Below are 24,168 nucleotides of genomic sequence, written 5' to 3' on the forward strand. Positions count from 1 at the left end.
AGGTCATTTCCGATTGCGTCGACGTATACAGTGTTTACTGTGAATGCAGTCTCCGCAAACGCAGGAAAATTCACTAACTTTAGATTGAGAAATAACTCGGATCTTCAACCATACGGACTGAACCCAGTGATCAGGCAGAATTACTAAACATCAACGTCTCTGGAAAGAAGTTTTGATTCATCTTAACTCATCCCGAAAAACTTGAAAACATAGCCCGTCACACCCTTCTTCATCGAGCACAGACAAGGCCTTCTGCCTTCGAGTCCATTAGTGTGACAGAAATCAAGACAGACTGGATTCTAGCGTTCAACAACCATCCGAAGACCAAGAGAGAAATAGGCACGGTTCCAAACAAGCATAATTCAGTTTCTCTAAGAACACTATAGCTCTTCCAAGCAAGGTTGCCAACCTAACCTGGTAATTTAACACTTGTTTCAAAGCTCTCTATTCTGTCACCATTCAAGGTGATAAAATGACACATACAGTATGTGTGCTAATCAATTACTCTGATGACACCAATATATCCTCCCCTCCTGTAATATAGGCAAAGAGAATGATGAGGATGTTCCCACTATCCTTATTTAGGTTGACTTACTTAACCAATCTCCCTGTAATCTGTTGGAAACCCACCAGTAACAAAGCATCTTCAGGTGGCTCAGATATGTGGTGACAGGAGGACTCTATTTGATGTATGTGTAACAAAGGTAATTAGGACCTGAGTTTGCGAGCTGTTATTAAAATGCTAAACAGTTTAAGGGCTGGATAACATGACGATCTAAACCTGATCAGGATGTGGGAGGGAAGGACAGAGGGAGAAAATAAAACACGTCTGATTTGTATTCGCTGTGGGTGAATGTTATTTCATACATTACAGAATGCAATATGCTTATGGATCATTATTGTCCAAATGAACTCTATGCTGATATATTCACTCTCCCCTACCTGTAGTGGTTTGATTTTTCCCTTGGCAGTAATATTTATTATTTTTGATGAATTCAAACAAATAGGTCTAATCTAAACATGCTGCGTCACATATCAACAGTAGTGAAAATTCGCTGCAGAAAAAATGCTTTATTAATTGATCAAAGTATAGCTTTTGCTACATTGAAATGTTCATTAGGCCTATTGGCTCTTCAGAGATGCAGAGGCAGCTCGGTCTCCACTGTCAACATGTAATCAGTCAAAAAGTGCTGCAATCTCCAGCAGCATTGCATCCTCATTGTCATTATCAGTAGCAGGGGTAGCGGAGGCAACCATACCCTTCAGCTCATTGTCATCTTCATACTCAGCGATGAGGTCTTCCAGGCTGGTCTCACTGATGGATTTCTTCATAGAGGTGTCTGTTAGGGTGGAGATCAAATCTTTAGCAGAGTCATCCTTCACATCCTCATCAGTAGTGATCATGTCCTTAGTGCTCTCAGGGGTCAGTGCCATGTCAAGAGTGGAGGTCTGGGTAATGGAGTCTGACGTGTGAAGATCTATCATGGTCTCTGATGAGACCATGGAGATCTGGCTCTGAGAGGTAGAAGTGATCCGTGTGTCTGTGTTCATATCTGATGTCTGTGTTTCCATCTGCGCATGTGTCGAAGTGTTGGTAGAGGATGGCATTCTCTCTGTCCTAGTTGCCATAGACGAGGTGGGCAGAGGGACTCCGGGTAGCTGCCAGTCCAGCGGGAGGATGGCCAGGTTCCGAGCCAGGGAAAACTGAGAGAGGGAGCTCTACCCGGAGGAAAAGGGTGGTGAGGTTGAGGTCAGAGGGGAAATTGTCTAGATCCTTTAATCTCTGTCTGTCTGTATAGTAATTTAGGTTTCAGAAACTTACGTGGGCACATGGTAGAGTCGGAGAGTCAGGTCTTATGTTAATTTCCTCCACAGGGGTCTTCACTTGCCGGCGTGTCCTTCGATTTTCCTGCACAACACAATTATAACACCCAATGATAACACAGCATTATCAGAAAGATATTTTGCTCACAATAAAATGATACAGCGTGTTTGGTTGTCTCACAGAGTTAGGTCTTTGTCCTGAATTAGTTCCCTTGTCTGTTTCTGGTGTTGTACTTACGGGTTCGTGGTCCTGAGATGATTTCAACAGCTGAACTTTAGTCTGGTCTTTCTCCCTCCCCACCTTTCCATTAATCTTGTCCTTGACCCTTTTGGTTGTAACATCACCTCCAGACAAGTCTGAACCTGTGTAGATTAGACATTGTGATTTTGAAGACACGTTCTTCCAAGTGGAGCCAATCTCATTCTATATCTAATCAGCAGACACCCCATAACACTCACCAGTATCAGATGCATTATCTTTGTCCTGGTCCTTTCTACTCTGTCTGTTCTGAGAGGGACGAGTCTTCCTCAGCTTGACTTTCCCACCACAGCAGAAGAGAGTGAACAGCTGCAGGGCCGCCACAGCTGGATGGATGCTCTTCTTCTTCTCTTTCTGCTGGGTCTTCTTTGCTTGCTCCTCAGGGAGACCTCAGTGTCGCAATCAGTAAGTACATCAGTTAGAAATCTACTGACATTTCAAACTACAATATCAATGTTGAATATACGTAGCCAATGAGCTCTCGCTTGATTGGCAACAAATAGTATTTCCTAAGTGTGTTTCCATGTGAAAATGTTACCCCATAATAACTAGGGTTAGTGCTGTCCGTGATCCTTGGGACGTCCCTACCCTAAACCCTAACCCTAACCCTTACCTTAACTATTTCAATTTCAACATCAAAGGTCAGAGTTGGGACGTTCCATGGATTCTGTTTAGACTGTTCCTAATAACTATTAGGGCCTACCCCATCCGAAGGGCATTGTGACATTATCACATTTGTCAAGCCATGTCAAAGAATCAGATTCAACACAATATGCTGTGTTTTCCTTATCAGTTGTCAAATGCATTGGTTAATCCTCATTTATAAGCAAGTTTGGATGTCTTACCGAGTTAGGTCTTTGTTTAATGTCGTTTTCTTTTTCTTTTTCCTGTGTCGTTCTGCATTTGTGGTCCTGAGATTCAATGCTATGTTTCTCTCCCCCAACCTTTCCTTTACTCTTGTCCTTGATCCTTTTCACGTCACCTGCAGAGTAGTCCAAGCCTGTAAGTGAAACATTTCTAAGACACATGACCTGTTTTTTTCCAAGTGGAGCCTAGATAATTGTACAATGTAGCAGCACTAATCAATATACACCTCCTAACACTCACCAGTATCAGAGTAATTATTGTTGTTTGTATCATTTATCGTTGTTCCCTTTCTCCCATCACCACTCTGGGAGGGATCAAAGGGTGTTTTCTTCACCTTGATGCAGCTCAGCAGTGTAAACAGCTGAAGAAAGGTCAGGGCTTGAGGGATCCTCTTCTCCTTGGGTTTATCTTTATGTTCCTGTGTCTCCTTTGGTTTCTCCCTATGGGATACCTCAGGGACAGGGTCACTTAGTCTCTGACCCATGTCACGACAAGGTAGTGTACCGTTGTAATCAATCAAATCAGTTATAGGTTGGGAGATCGTTCGAATGTAGCTAATGCGCTCTACCTGAGCTTGTCTGACCGTTTTAATGTGGTCTGAGATTATGACATAAGTGTGTTTCCGTGGCAACATGTTACCTCATAATGTTCCCTTATAACAACTAGTTCTCCTTCCCTGGTAAAGGGGCATTGTGACATCACCACGTTAGTTACCTTCCACATATCCACCCAGAACACTGGAACAGCCTATTTCTATGGACCATATGAGTGGACCAAGTAATAGGGCGTCACTCTAAAGCGGGAAGGTGGAATAAACGAGTCAGGAGTAGGTTTTCTTGATTTAACACAGTTCTCTATTGAGGGCATTTGGTCAACAAAAACATTTCAACATAATCAATGAAAATCTTCCAAGGAAAAAAACATACATCTTCTTCTCCAGATGAAACAGGAACACAATAGGATTATCTTTAAGCTACAACAAAAAGTCACGGGCTTGTCACCGTCTTAGTGGTTCTTCCTGGATGGCTCCTCTCTCTCGGTGGCCATCTTCCAGAGATAGTTTTTTTCTCTGCTGGTTCCATTCTCTCTCTTATAGGGGAAGGAGAGTATGTCATTAGTACCGTCAGCTGTGATTAATTGCCTCTGGTTACCTTGTCTCCCATGCCTTGTTGGGCTACTATCCATGAGCCCAGCCTGCCCTCTGGTGGTCCTTCCAAAACCATGTCTGCCTGTATGTCTGTATTTTCCTGCTGGATCAAATTAAGAATAACTGTATGTCTGTCTGTCTCTCTCTCTCTCGGTCTGTCTCTCTCTTTCCTTCTCTCCACCTCTCTCTCTCTCTGCCTGTACTCATATTCAACCTCTGCCTTCACCCTATTGCAGCAGTTGATTTTCTCATAATTTGCCTGCATCATGTTGCAAGGAGAGAGTGGCTGAGCACAGGTCAATCACTCCACAATGAGTATGATTATTCAGTTGATTATCAAGTGCCACATTCAACAGACTACTACTGTTGGCAATCAGAATACAATGTTGTTGTAGTCCAAGAGTCGACTCATTGAATACATGCAGCCCAGTGGGCAAGAGTCATGGCAACACGTCTATTCATACCTCCTATATGTTTGCACTATTAAAAGCAGATCGCCGCCACATGTAGCATTAGAGACAGCAAGCCTCCTTGGCTCAGCACCTGTTAGTGTCAGCTTTTAAGTGCTACATGTCAGCCTGATAATTACTCTGTGTGTCATCAGCTGAGGTGATTGGTGATAAAAGCTCACAGAACATGATATGCTAACACTTCTGTAGGCACCTGGATGAATCACAGTAGTTTATCCATTTCACTCAGACCACTAACGATAGGTTTGCAGGAATGCAAGCACACACACACACACACACACACACACACACACACACACACACACACACACACACACACACACACACACACACACACACACACACACACACACACACACACACACACACACACACACACACACACACACACACACACACACACACACACACACACACACACACACACACACAGACAGACGTTATGCTATTCTATCCCCATGACGACCTAAAATTAATTTCCATTCAAAATCCTATTATCCTTAACTCCTAACCCTAAACCTTACCCTTACCATAACCCTAACTTTAACCTTAACCCTAACCCTAACCCTAACCCCCCACACACACACACACACACACATACACACACACACATTTATGTGTTTGCAACCACACATTCATTTCTAGGAACGCATGCACACACACATTACTGCAGACACGGACACACACACACTGTCCATCATGTCCTATTAGCAGGGTAAAGACAGGGCCAGCAAAAACAGCAGCTGACAGACCGTAATAGAGCCTGTCTGTCAAATCAAATGTATTTATAAATCAAATCAAATTTATTTATAAAGCCCTCCTTACATCAGCTGATATGTCAAAGTGTTATACAGAAACCCAGGCAAAACCCCCAAACAGCAAGCAATGCAGGTGTAGAAGCACGGTGGCAAGGAAAAACTCCCTAGAAAGGCCAGAACCAAGGAAGAAACCTAGAGACGAACCAGGCTATGAGGGGTGGCCAGTACTCTTCTGTTTGTGCCGGGTGGAGATTGTAACAGAACATAGCCAAGATGTTCAAATGTTCATAGATGACTGTCAAAGGTGTTTATCGGGAAGCAAAGTCAGGTGCAGGAGATTAGAGTATAGTGAACAGGCACACTTTAATTACTTCCCAAAATACATAGCACATAAAAACAATAATGTGCCAAAGACACGGAACATGACATAAGTAATAATCAATCCACAATACCAAACAAACAATTACACACAAGACAAAACAAATGGATATATGAAAAATGGAGAGTTGGTGGCTAAAGAGCCGGTGACTTCAATCGCCAAATGTATCCCAAATAAGGAGAGGAAATTACTTCGGCGGAAGTCGTGACAGTACCCCGCCCTTGACACGAAGTTCCAGTGTCGCGCCTACACCGGCCTCTGGGACAACCTGAAGGGCGAGGTGAAGGGCGATCCGGCAACGGTGAAACTCCCGCAGCAGTTCAGGATCCAAAACATCCACAACCAAGAACCCAGCACCTCTCCTCCAGACCCTACCCCTCCCATTCCACGAAGTACTGAAGGCCCGACACCTCGAATCTAGGATGGAACGAATGATGTACCCTGGGGCCCCCTCGACCCCCTTTGAGTGGACCAGCCACAACCGGCCTGAGGATAGACACATGGAATGAGGGGTTAATACGGTAATCAGAGGGAAGCTGTAATCTGTAATATACCTCATTCACCCTCCTCAGGACTTTAAAGGGCCCCACAAACCGCGAACCCAGCTTCCGGCAGGGCAGTCGGAGGGGCAGGTTACGGGTCGAGAGCCAGACCCGGTCTCACTGTGGTGACGGTCCGCTCTAGTTATTTGTCAGCGTGTGGCTCGCTGGAGGTGTACACGGGTGGCCTCCCACCGCAGGAGCTTCGGTCTGACCCTGATGCCATGGCGCCAGAACCGGCTGGTACCCCAATATGCACTGAAAGGGGGAGAGGTTAGTGGAGGAATGGCGAAGCAAGTTCTGTGTCATCTCGTTCCAGTGCACGAACGCAGCCCACTCCCCCTGCCGGTCCTGGCAATAAGACCGCAGAAACCTGCCCACATCCTGGTTGACTCTCTACCTGCCCGTTACTCACGGGGTGAAAACCTGAGGTAAGGCTGAAAGAGAACCCCAGACGTTCCATGAACGCCTTCCATACTCTTGACGTGAACTGGGGACCCCGATCTGACACTATATCCTCAGGCACCACGTAGTCCTGGAAGACGTGAGTAAACAGGGCTTCCGCAGTCTGCAGGGCCATAGGATGACTGGGCAGAGGGAAGGAGGAGGGAGGATGGAGGAGGGAGGAGATGACAGGACTTAGAAAAACGATCCACAACGACCAGGATCCAAGTGTTCCCCTGTGAAAGAAATAGATCTGTTAGGATATCCACTGACAGATGTGACCAAGGTCATTGTGGAATGGGTAAGGGATTAACTTACCTCTGGGCATGTGTCTTTGAGCCGTACACTGGGCACACACTGAGCAGGAGGAAACATAAGCCCTCACGTCTTTTGCCAAGGTGGGCCACCAGTACTTTCAAGTCAGACAGATCACCGTCGCCACTTGCGGTGGTCAGTCCAGATGAGGAAAGGGTGTTTAGCCCCCTCAAGCCAATGTCTCCACAACTTCAATGCTTTAACCACAGCCAACAACTCGCGGTCCCCCACATCATAGGTACGCTCCGCTGGGATGAGCTTCTTCGAGAAGAAAGCACAGGGACGGAGTTTCGGTGGTGTACCCGAGCGCTGTGAGATCACGGCTCCTACCCCAGCCTCGGACGCGTCCACCTCCACTATGAATGCCAAAGAGGGATCCGGATGGGCCAGCACGGGTGCCGAAGTAAACAGAGCTCTTAGCTGCCCAAAATCCCTGTCCGCCTCAGCCGACCACTGCAACCGTACAGGATCCCCTTCAGCAATGAGGGAATGGGAGCAGCAACCTGGCCAAAACCCCGGAAAATTCTCTGTTAGTAACTGGCAAACCCTAAAAACCGCTGCACCTCCTTTAGCGTGGTGGGAGTCGGCCAATTACGCATGGCTGCAATGCTGTCACTCTCCATCTCCACCCCGATGTGGAAATGCGAAACCCTGGGAAGAAGACGGCCTGCTGAAATAACAGGCTCTTCTCGGCCTTGACATACAGGTCATGCTCCAACAGTAGTCCAAGTACCTTGCACACCAATGACACATGCTCGGTGCGTGTAGCAGAGTATTTCAGAATGTCATTGATATACACCACTACACCCTGCCTGTGCAGGTCCCTGAACATCTCGTCTACAAAAGATTTGAAAACTGATGGAGCATTCATCAACCCGTACAGCATGTTGAGGTACTCATAATGCCCTGTGGTGGTACTAAACGCTGTCTACCACTTGTCTCCCTTCCGGATACGCACCAGTTTATACGTACTCCTGTGATCCAGTTTCGTGAAGAAGCGCACCCCATGCATTGACTCAATCGCCGTGGTGATAAGAGGTAGCGGCTAACTGTATCTCACCGTGATTTGATTGGGTCCTCTATAGTCAATGCACGGGCGTAAACCTCCATCCAACTTCTTCACAAAAAATAAACTTGAGGAGGCGGGTGACGCAGGGATTCAGAGACATATGTATCCATAGCCACTGTCTCCGCTTGCTACAGGGGATACACGTGACTCCTAGGAAGCACAGCTCCGCCGGGCCAAGGTCCGGAATTCCAGAGCAAATTCCTGGGCGCTCCTTGTCCCCTGCCTCAAATGGAAGAGCCTTTCTCCCGCCGCTCTGCCTTCGGGTGGATGGACGTAGACGGCCCGGAAGCAACGGGTGAACTCCTCGAAGTGGTCCAACGCCGCGTCCTCCTCTCTCCACACGGCGTTTGCCCACTCCAGAGCTCCTCCTGTGAGACAGGAAATGAGGGCAGCTACTCTCTCCCTTCCTGAGGGAGCTGGGTGCACAGTGGCCAGATAGAGGTCCAGTTGAAACAGGAATCCCTGGCACTTTGCTGCCATCCCATCATACGCGTATCAAATCACATCAAATCAAATTTTATTTGTCACATACACATGGTTAGCAGATGTTAATGCATGTGTAGCGAAATGCTTGTGCTTCTCGTTCCGATAATGCAGTAATAACCAACAAGTAATCTAACTAACAATTCCAAAACTAATGTCTTATACACAGTGTAAGGGGATAAAGAATATGTACATAAAGATATATGAATGAGTGATGGTACAGAGCAGCATAGGCAAGAGACAGTAGATGGTATCGAGTACAGTATATACATATGAGATGAGGATTGTAAACAAAGTGGCATAGTTAAAGTGGCTAGTGATACATGTATTACATAAGGATGCAGTCGATGATATAGAGTACAGTATATACGTATGCATATGAGATTAATAATAATAATATAATAATAATGTAGGGTATGTAACATTATATTAGGTAGCATTGTTTAAAGTGGCTAGTGATATATTTTACATCATTTCCCATCAATTCCCATTATTAAAGTGGCTGGAGTTGAGTCAGTGCCAGTGTCAGTGTGTTGGCAGCAGCCACTCAATGTTAGTGGTGGCTGTTTAACAGTCTGATGGCCTTGAGATAGAAGCTGTTTTTCAGTCTCTCGGTCCCAGCTTTGATGCACCTGTACTGACCTCGCCTTCTGGATGATAGCGGGGTGAACAGGCAGTGACTCGGGTGGTTGTTGTCCTTGATGATCTTTATGGCCTTCCTGTAACATCGGGTGGTGTAGGTGTCCTGGAGGGCAGGTAGTTTGCCCCCGGTGATGCGTTGTGCAGACCTCACTACCCTCTGGAGAGCCTTACGGTTGTGGGCGGAGCAGTTGCCGTACCAGGCGGTGATACAGCCCGCCAGGATGCTCTCGATTGTGCATCTGTAGACGTTTGTGAGTGCTTTTGGTGACAAGCCAAATTTCTTCAGCCTCCTGAGGTTGAAGAGGCGCTGCTGCGCCTTCTTCACGATGCTGTCTGTGTGAGTGGACCAATTCAGTTTGTCTGTGATGTGTATGCCGAGGAACTTAAAACTTGCTACCCTCTCCACTACTGTTCCATCGATGTGGATAGGGGGGTGTTCCCTCTGCTGTTTCCTGAAGTCCACAATCATCTCCTTAGTTTTGTTGACGTTGAGTGTGAGGTTATTTTCCTGACACCACACTCCGAGGGCCCTCACCTCCTCCCTGTAGGCCGTCTCGTCATTGTTGGTAATCAAGCCTACCACTGTTGTGTCGTCCGCAAACTTGATGATTGAGTTGGAGGCGTGCATGGCCACGCAGTCGTGGGTGAACAGGGAGTACAGGAGAGGGCTCAGAACGCACCCTTGTGGGGCCCCAGTGTTGAGGATCAGCGGGGTGGAGATGTTGTTGCCTACCCTCACCACCTGGGGGCGGCCCGTCAGGAAGTCCAGTACCCAGTTGCACAGGGCGGGGTCGAGACCCAGGGTCTCGAGCTTGATGACAAGCTTAGAGGGTACTATGGTGTTGAATGCCGAGCTGTAGTCGATGAACAGCATTCTCACATAGGTATTCCTCTTGTCCAGATGGGTTAGGGCAGTGTGCAGTGTGGTTGAGATTGCATCGTCTGTGGACCTATTTGGGCAGTAAGCAAATTGGAGTGGGTCTAGGGTGTCAGGTAGGGTGGAGGTGATATGGTCCTTGACTAGTCTCTCAAAGGACTTCATGATGACCGAAGTGAGTGCTACGGGGCGGTAGTCGTTTAGCTCAGTTACCTTAGCTTTCTTGAGAACAGGAACAATGGTGGCCCTCTTGAAGCATGTGGGAACAGCAGACTGGTATAGGGATTGATTGAATATGTCCGTAAACACACCGGCCAGCTGGTCTGCGCATGCTCTGAGGGCGCGGCTGGGGATGCCGTCTGGGCCTGCAGCCTTGCGAGGTATAACACGTTTAAATGTCTTACTCACCTCGGCTGCAGTGAAGGAGAGTCCGCATGTTTTCGTTGCAGGCCGTGTCAGTGGCACTGTATTGTCCTCAAAGCGGGCAAAAAAGTTATTTAGTCTGCCTGGGAGCAAGACATCCTGGTCCGTGACTGGGCTGGTTTTCTTCTTGTAGTCTGTGATTGACTGTAGACCCTGCCACATGCCTCTTGTGTCTGAGCCGTTGAATTGAGATTCTACTTTGTCTCTGTACTGACGCTTAGCTTGTTTGATAGCCTTGCGGAGGGAATAGCTGCACTGTTTGTATTCGGTCATGTTACCAGTCACCTTGCCCTGATTAAAAGCAGTAGTTCGCACTTTCAGTTTCACGCGAATGCTGCCATCAATCCACGGTTTCTGGTTAGGGAATGTTTTAATCGTTGCTATGGGAACGGCATCTTCAACGCACGTTCTAATGAACTCGCACACCGAATCTGCGTATTCGTCAATGTTGTTATCTGACGCAATACGAAACATATCCCAGTCCACGTAATGGAAGCAGTCTTGGAGTGTGGAGTCAGCTTGGTCGGACCAGCGTTGGACAGACCTCAGCGTGGGAGCTTCTTTTTTTAGTTTCTGTCTGTAGGCAGGGATCAACAAAATTGAGTCGTGGTCAGCTTTTCCGAAAGGAGGGCGGGGCAGGGCCTTATATGCGTCGCGGAAGTTAGAGTAACAATGATCCAAGGTTTTTCCACCCCTGGTTGCGCAATCGATATGCTGATAAAATTTAGGGAGTCTTGTTTTCAGATTAGCCTTGTTAAAATCCCCAGCTACAATGAATGCAGCCTCCGGATAAATGGAATCCAGTTTACAAAGAGTCAAATAAAGTTTGTTCAGAGCCATCGATGTGTCTGCTTGGGGGGGGCTATATACGGCTGTGATTATAATCGAAGAGAATTCTCTTGGTAGATAATGTGGTCGACATTTGTTTGTGAGGAATTCTAAATCAGGTGAACAGAAGGGAAGGGAGAGATGCATCCCTCTGTAATTCTCTCCGGATGGGACGGGTGGAGGCAATCCCGGTTGTACTGGTCGAGGCGCTGGATAGACTCCCTGTCTCTCCCATGGTTTGAACAACGCGATCCATCATGGCACCAGGTTGATTTAACATTGCCAAATGTTCCTGGACGCGTTCCTCGACTCCTCTAACCGGTATACCTTCTCCTGCTGACTACATGGTTTGGTGTGTAATTCTGTCAAATGTGTGTAAGAGAGGCAAAGTCAGGTGCAGGAGAGCAGAGTGTAGTGAACAGGCACACTTTAATTGCGTTCCAAAATACACAGCACATAAAAACAATATCGTGACAAAAACACGGAACATGACAAAAGCAAAGCGCCCGACAATAATCCACAATGCCAAATAAACAATTACACACAAAGACATGATAGGAAACAGAGGGCTAAATACATGTAGAATGATTAGTGAATGAAAACCAGGTGTGTATGGGACAAGACAAAACAAATGGATATCTGAAAAATGGAGAGGTGATGGCTAGAAAGCGGGTGATGTCCATCGCTGAACGCCGCCCGAACAAGGAGAGGAGCCGACTTCGGCAGAAGTCGAGACAATAACCAGCAGGGTCAAATAATAGCAGCAAGGCGTCATCAGGCCAGGTAGTTCTGAGGCATGGTCCTAGGGCTCAGGTCCTCCAAGAGAAAGAAAGAAAGAAAGAAAGAAAGAAAGAAAGAAAGAAAGAAAGAAAGAAAGAAAGAGAGAGAAAGCGAGAGAGAATTAGAGAGAGCATACTTAAATTCACACAGGACGCCGGATAAGACAGGAGAAATACTCCAGATATAACAGACTGACCCTAGCCCCCCGACACATACTCTACTAGAGCATAAATACTGGAGGCTGAGACAGGAGGGGTCGGGAGACAATGTGGCCCCATCCGACGATACCCCCGGACAGGGCCAAACAGGCAGGATATAACCACACCCATTTTCAATGTGTTGTCAGTAGTATCCCCCTGAAGATAGACTGGTCACTTCTTGTTGGAGACCTCATCAATGTTACAGTCTCTAGAGGAAAGAAATGACTTCTCTATATGTCCTTGTAACTAGGTCACTGTGATGCCCTGTCACGACTTCTGCTGAAGTCCTTGCCTCTCCTTGTTCGGGCGGTGCTCGGCGTTCGACGTCACCGTTCTTCTAGCCATCATTGATCCATTTTTCATTTGTTTTGTCTTGTCTTCCCACGCACCTGTTTTCAATCCCATTCATTTACCTGTTGTGTATTTAACCCTCTGTTTCCCCTCATGTCTTTGTCAGAGATTGTTTTATTGTCAGTGTTGTTTATTGTTGTATTGGTGGGCGACGGGTCCTCGTACCCATGTTTGTTCATGTCTGTACTTTTAGTGTTATGGAGCATGTTCCGTGGACATTTATTAAAAGACTCCATTTACACTCCATTTTGACTCTCCTGCGCCTGACTTCCCTGCCACCTATACACACGACGCTGACACCCTGACCACTTCATGTGGATAGAGGAGTGTGTGTGTTTTTGTGTGTGTAGGTGTGTGTACGTGCATGTCTGTGTGTACGTGCATGTCTGTGTGTACATCTGGGTGAGAGACACTCCTTATTGGGTAAATTAATATTTGAATTCATAGATGGATACATCTCACCATCCCTCCTACTGTCTCTCCTCTATATCCACCCAGTCATCCCCCTCTCTTCTCTCCCTCCCCTTTCAGAGTTAATATGTTCTGCATCTAGATTAACAAGTCTCAAAAATGTCATGCTTAATTACATACATGTACAGTATCTATGTTATGTTGATTTAGTTCCAAGTCTACTTTGTCAACAGTATGTTGATGTCAGGCTGATCTTTATTGTGGAGAGTACACTCATGTACAACTAGGGGGTTTCTCAGGTGAGGGACAGCTTGGCTGTAGCCCTAAACGATGTGCTGCTACTACTGCTTCTCTCAGCTCATTATCCATGCAGACCACAGGCATGACAGAGACAGAAAAGTGCAGTTTGACCGAAATCTTCCACGTGAGAATTCATAAAATACCTAAATTCTCAAAGTGATTTTCTAACGGAGCATTATTCACCTGGTATTTTAATACTTAATTCAATAGTTTCAAAGCTCTCTATTCTGTCACCATTCAAGGTGAATAAATGACACATACAGTATGTGTGCTAATCAATTACTCTGATAACACCAATATATCCTCCCCTCCTGTAATATAGGCAAAGAGAATGATGTGCTGTAGTATGAGGATGTTCCCACCATCCTTATTTAGGTTGACTTACTTAACCAATCTCCCTGTAATCTGTTGGAAACCCACCAGTAACAAAGCATCTTCAGGTGGCTCAGATATGTGGTGACAGGAGGACTCTATTTGATGTATGTGTAACAAAGTTAATTATGCCCTGAGCTTGCGAGCTGTTATTAAAATGCTAAACAGTTTAAGGGCTGGATAACATGACAATCTAAACCTGATCAGGATGTGGGAGGGAAGGACAGAGGGAGAAAATAAAACACGTCTGATTTGTATTCGCTGTGGGTGAATGTTATTTCATACATTACAGAATGCAATATGCTTATGGATCATTATTGTCCAAATGAACTCTATGCTGATATATTCACTCTCCCCTACCTGTAGTGGTTTGATTTTTCCCTTGGCAGTAATATTTATTATTTTTGATGAATTCAAACAAATAGGTCTAATCTAAACATGCTGCGTCACATATCGACCGTAGTGAAAATTTGCTGCAGAAAAAATGCTTTATTAATTGATCAAAGTATAGCTTTTGCTACATTGAAATGTTCATTAGGCCTATTGGCTCTTCAGAGATGCAGAGGCAGCTCGGTCTCCACTGTCAACATGTAATCAGTCAAAAAGTGCTGCAATCTCCAGCAGCATTGCATCCTCATTGGCATTATCAGTAGCAGGGGTAGCGGAGGCAACCATATCCTTCAGCTCATTGTCATCTTCATAATCGGCGATGAGGTCCTCCAGGCTGGTCTCACTGATGGATTTCTTCATAGAGGTGTCTGTTAGGGTGGAGATCAAATCTTTAGCAGAGTCATCCTTCACATCCTCATCAGTAGTGATCATGTCCTTAGTGCTCTCAGGGGTCAGTGCCATGTCAAGAGTGGATGTCTGGGTAATGGAGTCTGACGTGTGAAGATCTATCATGGTCTCTGATGAGACCATGGAGATCTGGCTCTGAGAGGTAGAAGTGATCCGTGTGTCTGTGTTCATATCTGATGTCTGTGTTTCCATCTGCGCATGTGTCGAAGTGTTGGTAGAGGATGGCGTTCTCTCTGTCCTAGTTGCCATAGACGAGGTGGGCAGAGGGACTCCGGGTAGCTGCCAGTCCAGCGGGAGGATGGCCAGGTTCCGAGCCAGGGAAAACTGAGAAAGGGAGCTCTACCCGGAGGAAAAGGGTGGTAAGGTTGAGGTCAGAGGGGAAATTGTCTAGATCCTTTAATCTCTGTCTGTCTGTATAGTAATTTAGGTTTCAGAAACTTACGTGGGCACGTGGTAGAGTCGGAGAGTCAGGTCTTATGTTAATTTCCTCCACAGGGGTCTTCACTTGCCGGCGTGTCCTTCGATTTTCCTGCACAACACAATTATAACACCCAATGATAACACAGCATTATCAGAAAGATATTTTGCTCACAATCAAATGATACAGCGTGTTTGGTTGTCTCACAGAGTTAGGTCTTTGTCCTGAATTAGTTCCCTTGTCTGTTTCTGGTGTTGTACTTACGGGTTCGTGGTCCTGAGATGATTTCAACAGCTGAACTTTAGTCTGGTCTTTCTCCCTCCCTACCTTTCCATTAATCTTGTCCTTGACCCTTTTGGTTGTAACGTCACCTCCAGACAAGTCTGAACCTGTGTAGATTAGACATTGTGATTTTGAAGACACGTTCTTCCAAGTGGAGCCAATCTCATTCTATATCTAATCAGCAGACACCCCAGAACACTCACCAGTATCAGATGCATTATCTTTGTCCTGGTCCTTTCTACTCTGTCTGTTCTGAGAGGGACGAGACTTCCTCAGCTTGACTTTCCCACCACAGCAGAAGAGAGTGAACAGCTGCAGGGCCGCCACAGCTGGATGGATGCTCTTCTTCTTCTCTTTCTGCTGCGTCTTCTTTGCTTGCTCCTCAGGGGAGACCTCAGTGTCGCAATCAGTAAGTACATCAGTTAGAAATCTACTGACATTTCAAACTACAATATCAATGTTGAATATACGTAGCCAATGAGCTCTCGCTTGATTGGCAACAAATAGTATTTCCTAAGTGTGTTTCCATGTGAAAATGTTACCCCATAATAACTAGGGTTAGTGCTGTCCGTGATCCTTGGGACGTCCCTACCCTAAACCCTAACCCTAACCCTTACCTTAACTATTTCAATTTCAACATCAAAGGTCAGAGTTGGGACGTTCCATGGATTCTGTTTAGACTGTTCCTAATAACTATTAGGGCCTACCCCATCCGAAGGGCATTGTGACATTATCACTTTTGTCAAGCCATGTCAAAGAATCAGATTCAACACAATATGCTGTGTTTTCCTTATCAGTTGTCAAATGCATTGGTTAATCCTCATTTATAAGCAAGTTTGGATGTCTTACCGAGTTAGGTCTTTGTTTAATGTCATTTTCTTTTTCTTTTTCCTGTGTCGTTCTGCATTTGTGGTCCTGAGATTCAATGCTATGTTTCTCTCCCCCAACCTTTCCTTTACTCTTGTCCTTGATCCTTTTCACGTCACCTGCAGAGTAGTCCAAGCCTGTAAGTAAAACATTTCTAAGACACAGGACCTGTTTTTTTCCAAGTGGAGCCTAGATAATTGTACAATGTAGCAGCACTAATCAATATACACCTCCTAACACTCACCAGTATCAGAGTCATTATTGTTGTTTGTATCGTTTATCGTTGTTCCCTTTCTCCCATCACCACTCTGGGAGGGATCAAAGGGTGTTTTCTTCACCTTGACGCAGCTCAGCAGTGTAAACAGCTGAAGAAAGGTCAGGGCTTGAGGGATCCTCTTCTCCTTGGGTTTATCTTTATGTTCCTGTGTCTCCTTTGGTTTCTCCCTATGGGATACCTCAGGGACAGGGTCACTTAGTCTCTGACCCATGTCACGACAAGGTAGTGTACCGTTGTAATCAATCAAATCAGTTATAGGTTGGGAGATCGTTCGAATGTAGCTAATGCGCTCTACCTGAGCTTGTCTGACCGTTTTAATGTGGTCTGAGATTATGACATAAGTGTGTTTCCGTGGCAACATGTTACCTCATAATGTTCCCTTATAACAACTAGTTCTCCTTCCCTGGTAAAGGGGCATTGTGACATCACCAAGTTAGTTATCTTCCACATATCCACCCAGAACTGGAACAGCCTATTTCTATGGACCATGTCTGCCTGTATGTCTGTATTTTCCTGCTGGATCAAATTAAGATCCTACCACTGTATGTCTGTCTGTCTCTCTCTTTCCTTCTCTCCACCTCTCTCTCTCTCTGCCTGTACTCATATTCAACCTCTGCCTTCACCCTATTGCAGCAGTTGATTTTCTCATAATTTGCCTGCATCATGTTGCAAGGAGAGAGTGGCTGAGCACAGGTCAATCACTCCACAATGAGTATGGTTATACAGTTGATTATCAAGTGCCACATTCAACAGACTACTACTGTTGGCAATCAGAATACATTATTGTTGTAGTCCAAGAGTCGACTCATTGAATACATGCAGCCCAGTGGGCAAGAGTCATGGCAACACGTCTATTCATACCTCCTCTATGTTTGCACTATTAAAAGCAGATCGCCGCCACATGTAGCATTAGAGACAGCAAGCCTCCTTGGCTCAGCACCTGTTATAGTGTCAGCTTTAAAGTGCTACATGTCAGCCTGACAATTACTCTGTGTGTCATCAGCAGAGGTGATTAGTGATAAAAGCTCACAGAACATGATAGGCTAATGTTACGCCCCTGAAAACAGGGGAGAAATAATCACGAGAGTGATACGTTGTTGTATTCTCAATTCAATGTTTAGTTCAATGAGAAAAGTCCGCGATTTCCCCAGGAATATGGGTGGAGACCAGAGCAATCGATCTCCGGCTCATAGATTAAGAGCATTTCGTAGATCACAGATTAACACTTTTTGGCACCACAAAATAAAGTAATCAATATAATGTTTTCACATTACTCTCACAATTCGTACTCCTTGTACACTTGACGGATTTTAACACAATTATATGAATGTTATCAATCTCTATCAACTAATACTGAATGCATCTTTTTAACCTTAGATGTTTTAAAATCCTCACATACTATGAATTTACTAATACCTTTTAATGTATAACAGGCTATGAATATTTCCTTTAACCTGTCACACTCTCCCAGACAAAATAAATGTTGTCCCAACATTACCAACATTGTCTTCTTCAACAGTCCGTATGCACTGGACCAAGTGGTTAGAGTGTTGGACTAGTAACCGGAAGGTTGCAAGTTCAAACCCCCGAGCTGACAAGGTACAGGCAGTTAACCCACTGTTCCTGTTCCTAGGCTGCCATTGAAAATAAGAATTTGTTCTTAACTGACTTGCCTGGTTAAATAAAGATCAAATAAATAAATAAAAAACTTGGTGCAACTCAGGCAAATTTTCAGCAGGCAAGTCTTTAACTGTTGTTGTCTCCTCCAGCCGCTTTTCAACAAGAGGCTGTGCTGGTAGCATATCAGGGACTGGCACTGCAACTGTCTGTCTCACTGCTGGGGGCCTGTGTTCCCACTCTCTCGCTGTTTCAGCATTCCTCTCCTCAGGTACTGAAGGAGATGTCGGAACCTGTAGCGGCTCATGATGAAGGTCATATTCATCCCCGCTGTCTTCATCAGAATCTAGAGGCTGTGATGCAGGCTGGTGTCTCCTCCTCCTCGTTTTCTGACATTTGTCCACTTTGGTAATTTCTGGTTGTGTCTCAAAAGGTAAGTGGTCACAGGACATGAGCAGGTTTCTGTGCAGGACCCTGGAGCGTCCCCTACCCCTTTCTGGTCTCAATTCATAAATCGGCAAGGCTGAACCCATTTGTCTCACCACTGTGTGAATTGTATCTTCCCAATAGTTACATGGAGTTTTCCTGGTCCTCCTCTTGGTGTCAGGTTTTTAATCAGAACTCGCTCGCCAGGCTGTAGCACTGGACTCCTAACTTTAGTGTCATAGTACTTCTTACTTCTTTCAGCGGCTTTCTGAGCATTTTCATTTGCAATGGCGTATGCTTCTTCCATCCCTCGTTTCCAGTTCTCCACGTATTCTCGCTGGTTACTGGAATCTGCCTCTGTGCACAATCCAAAGAGCATATCAACTGGAAGCCTGGGTGATCTCCCAAACAGAAGATAAAATGGTGAATAGCCAGTCACTTCACAACGGGTGCAGTTATAGGCATAAACCATTTTGTTCAGAGACTCCTTCCAATTTGACTTTTGTGTCTCAGTTAGTGTCTTTAACATTTGCAACAATGTTCTGTTCATGCGTTCCGCTTGACCGTTTCCCATCGGGTGATAGGGTGTTGTTCTGGACCCCGCCATGCCACTGAGTTTCTTTAACTGATGGAACAACTGGTTTTCAAATTCTCCCCCTTGGTCATGGTGGATGCGGGATGGGAACCCAAACTTCAGGGCAAAGTCATTGAAGATGAGATTTGCAGCGGTTTTACCTGACTTTGTTGTGGTGGCGTAGACTTGAGTGAAACATGTCAAATGATCAACAATCACGAGGATGTACTCATATCCCCCTTTGCATCTGTCGAGATGAAGGAAGTCTATACATACCAGTTCAAATGGCTGTGTTGTCACAATGTTTGTCAGAGGAGCTCTTGTTGCATGGGCTGGCTTTTTCTGTTTGACACAGCTTCAAGTTTTAGTCACATAGTGCTCAATGTCAGATTGCATATATGGCCAGAAGAAGCGGTCACATACTAGTGGTACAGCGTGCGGTCAGTACCTTGGTGTCCCATGTTATTGTGCAACTCTTCCATCACTTTACCTTTGTACTGCTCTGGTAGAACTAACTGCTTGCGGGCTTTAGTGATTCTGTACAGAATGCCATCACTGTCTATTGTCAATTTGTCCCATTCTCTGAATAGGCATTTTGTCTTTGGACTGAATTTCTTTTGCTCTTTAACTGGCGGTTTGGAACCAGACAGTTTGAAATTGAGCACAGGACGGATGACCGGATCAGATTCTTGTGCTTCTCTTATCCCATCTTTTGGGATCGAGCTGGTTGTTGCAGTGGTTGTCTCACCTAATTTTTAGAACACACTCAAGAACCTCCAGAAGCTAACCAGCTAACTAGCTACAAGCTATTTCGTCATTGTTAGTTTTTTTAACCTGGATAACACTCGCCAGTCCAGCCCCCCTGCCCCATCCACCGCTGCCCCCTGGACTCTGATCACTTGGCTACATAGCTGATGCACGCTGGACTGTCCATTAATCACGGTACTCCATTCTGCTTGTTTGTTTTATCTGTCGGCCCCGTTGCCTTGTCAATGCCATTTTACCTGCTGTTGTTGTGCTAGCTGATTAGCTGTTGTCTCACCCACTGCTTCAGCTAGCTTTCCCAATTTAACACCTGTGATTACTGTATGCCTCGCTGTATGTCTCTCTCAAATGTCAATATGCCTTGTATACTGTTGCTCAGGTTAGTTATCATTGTTTTAGTTCACAATGGAGCCCCTAGTCCCACTCCTCATACCTCCTTTGTCCCACCTCCCACATATGCGGTGACCTCACCCATTACAACCAGCATGTCCAGAGATAAAACCTTTCTCATCATCACCCAGTGCCTGGGCTTACCTCTGCCGTACCCGCACCCCACCATACCCCTGTCTGCGCATTATGCCCTGAATATATTCTACCATGCCCAGAAACCTGCTCCTCTTAATCTCTGTCCCCAACGCTCTAGGCGACCAGTTTTGATAGCCTTTAGCCGCACCCTCATACTACTCCTTCTCTGTTCCCTCGGGTGATGTGAAGGTACACCCAGGCCCTGCATGTCCCCAGGCACCCTCATTTGTTGACTTCTGTGATCGAAAAAGCCTTGGTTTCATGCATGTCAACATCAGAAGCGTCCTCCCTAAGTTTGTTTTACTCACTGCTTTAGCACACTCTGCTAACCCTGATGTCCTTGCCGTGTCTGAATCCTGGCTCAGGAAGGCCACCAAAAATTCAGAGATTTCCATACCCAACTATAACATCTTCCGTCAAGATAGAACTGCCAAAGGGGGAGGAGTTGCAGTCTACTGCAGAGATAGCCTGCAAAGTAATGTCATACTTTCCAGGTCCATACCCAAACAGTTCGAACTACTAATTCTGAAAATTACTCTCTCCAGAAATAAGTCTCTCACTGTTGCCGCCTGCTACCGACCCCCCTCAGCTCCCAGCTGTGCCCTGGACACCATTTGTGAATTGATTGCCCCCCATCAAGCTTCAGAGTTTGTTCTGTTAGGTGACCTAAACTGGGATATGCTTAACACCCCGGCAGTCCTACAATCTAAGCTAGATGCCCTCAATCTCACACAAATCATCAAAGAACCCACCAGGTACAACCCTAACTCTGTAAGCAAGGGCACCCTCATGGACGTCATCCTGACCAACTGGCCCTCCAAATACACCTCCGCTGTCTTCAACCAGGATCTCAGCGACCACTGCCTCATTGCCTGTATCCGCTACTTTGCCGCAGTCAAACGACCGCCCCTCATCACTGTCAAACGCTCCCTAAAAACTTCTGTGAGCAGGCCTTTCTAATCGACCTGGCCCGGGTATCCTGGAAGGACATTGACCTCATCCCGTCAGTTGAGGATGCCTGGTCATTCTTTAAGAGTAACTTCCTCACCATTTTAGATAAGCATGCTCCGTTCAAAAAAATGCAGAACTAAGAACAGATACAGCCCTTGGTTCACTCCAGACCTGACTGCCCTCGACCAGCACAAAAACATCCTGTGGCGGACTGCAATAGCATCGAACAGTCCCCGCGATATGCAACTGTTCAGGGAAGTCAGGAACCAATACACGCAGTCAGTCAGGAAAGCTAAGGCCAGCTTCTTCAGGCAGAAGTTTGCATCCTGTAGCTCCAACTCCAAAAGTTCTGGGACACTGTGAAGTCCATGGAGAACAAGAGCACCTCCTCCCAGCTGCCCACCTGCACTGAGGCTAGGGAGCACGGTCACCACCGATAAATCCATGATTATCGAAAACTTCAATAAGCATTTCTCAACGGCTGGCTAGTAAAACCAAATGCATGCTTTTCAACCGATCGCTGCCTGCACCCGCATGCCCGACTAGCATCACCACACTGGATGGTTCCAACCTTGAATATGTGGACACCTATAAGTACCTAGGTGTCTGGCTAGACTGCAAACTCTCCTTCCAGACCCATATCAAACATCTCCAATCGAAAATCAAATCAAGAGTCGGCTTTCTATTCCGCAACAAAGCCTCCTTCACTCACTCTGCCAAGCTTACCCTAGTAAAACTGACTATCCTACCGATCCTCGACTTTGGCGATGTCATCTACAAAATTGCTTCCAACACTCCACTCAGCAAATTGAATGCAGTTTATCACAGTGCCATCCGTTTTGTCACTAAAGCACCTTATACTACCCACCACTGCGACTTGTATGCTCTAGTCGGCTGGGCCTCGCTACATATTCGTCGCCAGACCCACTGGCTCCAGGTCATCTACAAGGCCATGCTAGGTAAAGCTCCGCCTTATCTCAGTTCACTGGTCACGATGGCAACACCCATCCGTAGCACGCGCTCCAGCAGGTGTATCTCACTGATCATCCCTAAAGCCAACACCCCATTCGGCCGCCTTTCGTTCCAGTACTCTGCTGCCTGTGACTGGAACGAATTGCAAAAATCGCTGAAGTTGGAGACTTTTATCTCCCTCAACAACTTCAAACATCAGCTATCTGAGCAGCTAACCGATCGCTGCAACTGTACATAATCTATTGGTAAATAGCCCACCCATTTTCACCTACCTCATCCCCACAGTTTTTATTTATTTACTTTTCTGCTCTTTTGCACACCAATATCTGTACCTGTACATGATCATCTGATCATTTATCACTCCAGTGTTAATCTGCAATATTGTAATTATTCGCCTACCTCCTCATGCCTTTTGCACACATTGTATATAGACTCCTCTTTTTATCTTTTTTTGCTTAATTACTGTGTTATTGACTTGTTAATTGTTTACTCCATGTGTAACTCTGTGTTATCTGTTCACACTGCTATGCTTTATCTTGGCCAGGTCGCAGTTGCAAATGAGAACGTGTTCTCAACTAGCCTACCTGGTTAAATAAAGGTGAAATAAATAAATAAAATAAAACCTTCAGCAGATACTGACATAGATGCAGCTGAAAGTGACCAAGGTACAACAGCCTCTTTCTGTACCTCAACTGCTTGTATCGCGGCGGCAATGGTGTCTGGTGGAAGCTCCTCAGAACATTCTCTCGTCAGTGACTCTACATCCAGTGGCATCCTTGACAAAGCATCTGCATCACCGTTCTTCTGCCTGGCCTGTACTTTATTGTAAAGTGGAAATCAGCCAAGTCTGCAACCCATCTGGAAGTGGTTGCGTTCAGTTTTGCAGTAGACAGAATGTAGCAGAGCGGGTTGTTATCGCTGTATACAGTGAAGGTCGGAGCATAGTACAAATACTCATGGAACTTATCAGTGATTGCCCATTTTAGAGCTAGAAATTCTAGCTTGCTCGAGTGGTAGTGATAGTTCTTCTTAGCTGCTGTTAAAGTTTGAGAGCCATAAGCAATGACCCTAAGCTTCCCCTCTTGCTTTTGATAAAGAACTGCTCCCAAGCCTTGGTGTGACGCATCAGTGTGTACAACAAATGGTTGAGTGAAATCAGGGAAACCTAAAACTGGTGGGTGAAGCAAACACTCAATCAGCTGTTCAAGTGCCTGTTGATGCTGGTCAGTCCACAGGATTGGCTTGTTTGAGGGCACCACATGACTTACTTTATTTGCTTTTGTTTTCCGAGGGTGGTCAGGTAATTTCTCTGAATCTGCTTTCAGGATGTCATACAGGCAGCGGGCACTTTGATAGAAAAGTCTTTGGTACTGTCTGTAGTAAGTGAGTAAACCAAGCATTTTTCTGAGCTGGCCCACAGTCTCTGGTCTGATTTCTTTCAATGCTCTTACTGCTTCAAGATCGGCTGGGTCAACTCGGCTGCCCTCTAAAGACACTATTCTGCCCAAATAACGGACCTGGGGTTTAAAGAGATCACACTTACTTGGTTTGCGTTTAATGCCATACTCTCTGAGCCGCTGCAAAACTTTTCACACATCATTCACATGGCTGTCGAATGTTTTACTGAAAACTAGCGTGTTGTCCAGATAAAATGCAGATGTTATCCCGAGCCATTCCAAACACTCCTCCATACACTGCTGAAAAGCTGCAGGAGCGTTCATGAGGCCGAATGGCATACGTATCCACTCATAGAGTCCCCATGGGGTCACAAATGCTGTCAGTGGTCTGCTTTCTTCAGAGATGAACCCCTGGTGATACGCTTTTCCCTGATCTAAGAGGGAGAACCAGGAATTACCACCTAAACTGTCCATGATGTCTTGGACCCGAGGGATGGGCTGGCGGTCGGGATGTGTCTTTCTGTTCAGGTCTCTGTAATCTATACACAACCGGAGGGTCCC

General features: G+C 45.8%; 1 protein-coding gene across 3 annotated transcripts; it reads right to left on the reverse strand.

The window, feature by feature from the left end:
* Window positions 1-1,063: 1,063 nt before the first annotated feature.
* LOC118362884 (DNA ligase 1-like) lies at window positions 1,064-17,644 on the reverse strand. Of its 3 annotated transcripts, none has more exons than XM_035743605.2 (6): window positions 16,348-17,644; window positions 16,086-16,222; window positions 15,440-15,629; window positions 15,219-15,343; window positions 14,979-15,065; window positions 1,064-1,719 (listed from the first exon to the last, which is right to left on the reverse strand). In XM_035743605.2, exons 1-6 carry the CDS (start codon window positions 16,739-16,741, stop codon window positions 1,177-1,179), a joined length of 1,476 nt encoding a protein of 491 aa, XP_035599498.2. In that variant the 5' UTR covers window positions 16,742-17,644; the 3' UTR covers window positions 1,064-1,176. The 3 variants fall into 3 exon arrangements, with proteins under 3 accessions (XP_035599498.2, XP_052338795.1, XP_035599489.2); XM_052482835.1 differs by having other exon boundaries at window positions 16,086-16,240; XM_035743596.2 differs by lacking the exon at window positions 1,064-1,719 and adding an exon at window positions 14,246-14,875 and having other exon boundaries at window positions 16,086-16,240.
* Window positions 17,645-24,168: the final 6,524 nt, after the last annotated feature.

The sequence above is a fragment of the Oncorhynchus keta genome, chromosome 2 (genome assembly GCF_023373465.1).
Source record: "Oncorhynchus keta strain PuntledgeMale-10-30-2019 chromosome 2, Oket_V2, whole genome shotgun sequence".
NCBI classification, from domain to species: domain Eukaryota; kingdom Metazoa; phylum Chordata; class Actinopteri; order Salmoniformes; family Salmonidae; genus Oncorhynchus; species Oncorhynchus keta.

What these genes read in the sequence shown, in the direction of transcription:
- LOC118362884 (XM_052482835.1), bottom strand. Translation starts at nt 16,741, where the DNA reads ATGTTGCCACGGAAACACACTTATGTCATAATCTCAGACCACATTAAA. An exon ending in CATCTCAGGACCACGAACCC is followed by an intron (nt 15,066 to 15,218) that starts GTAAGTACAACA and finishes TGTGTTGTGCAG; the next exon opens with GAAAATCGAAGGACACGCCG. An exon ending in CGACTCTACCACGTGCCCAC is followed by an intron (nt 1,720 to 14,978) that starts GTAAGTTTCTGA and finishes TCCTCCGGGTAG; the next exon opens with AGCTCCCTCTCTCAGTTTTC.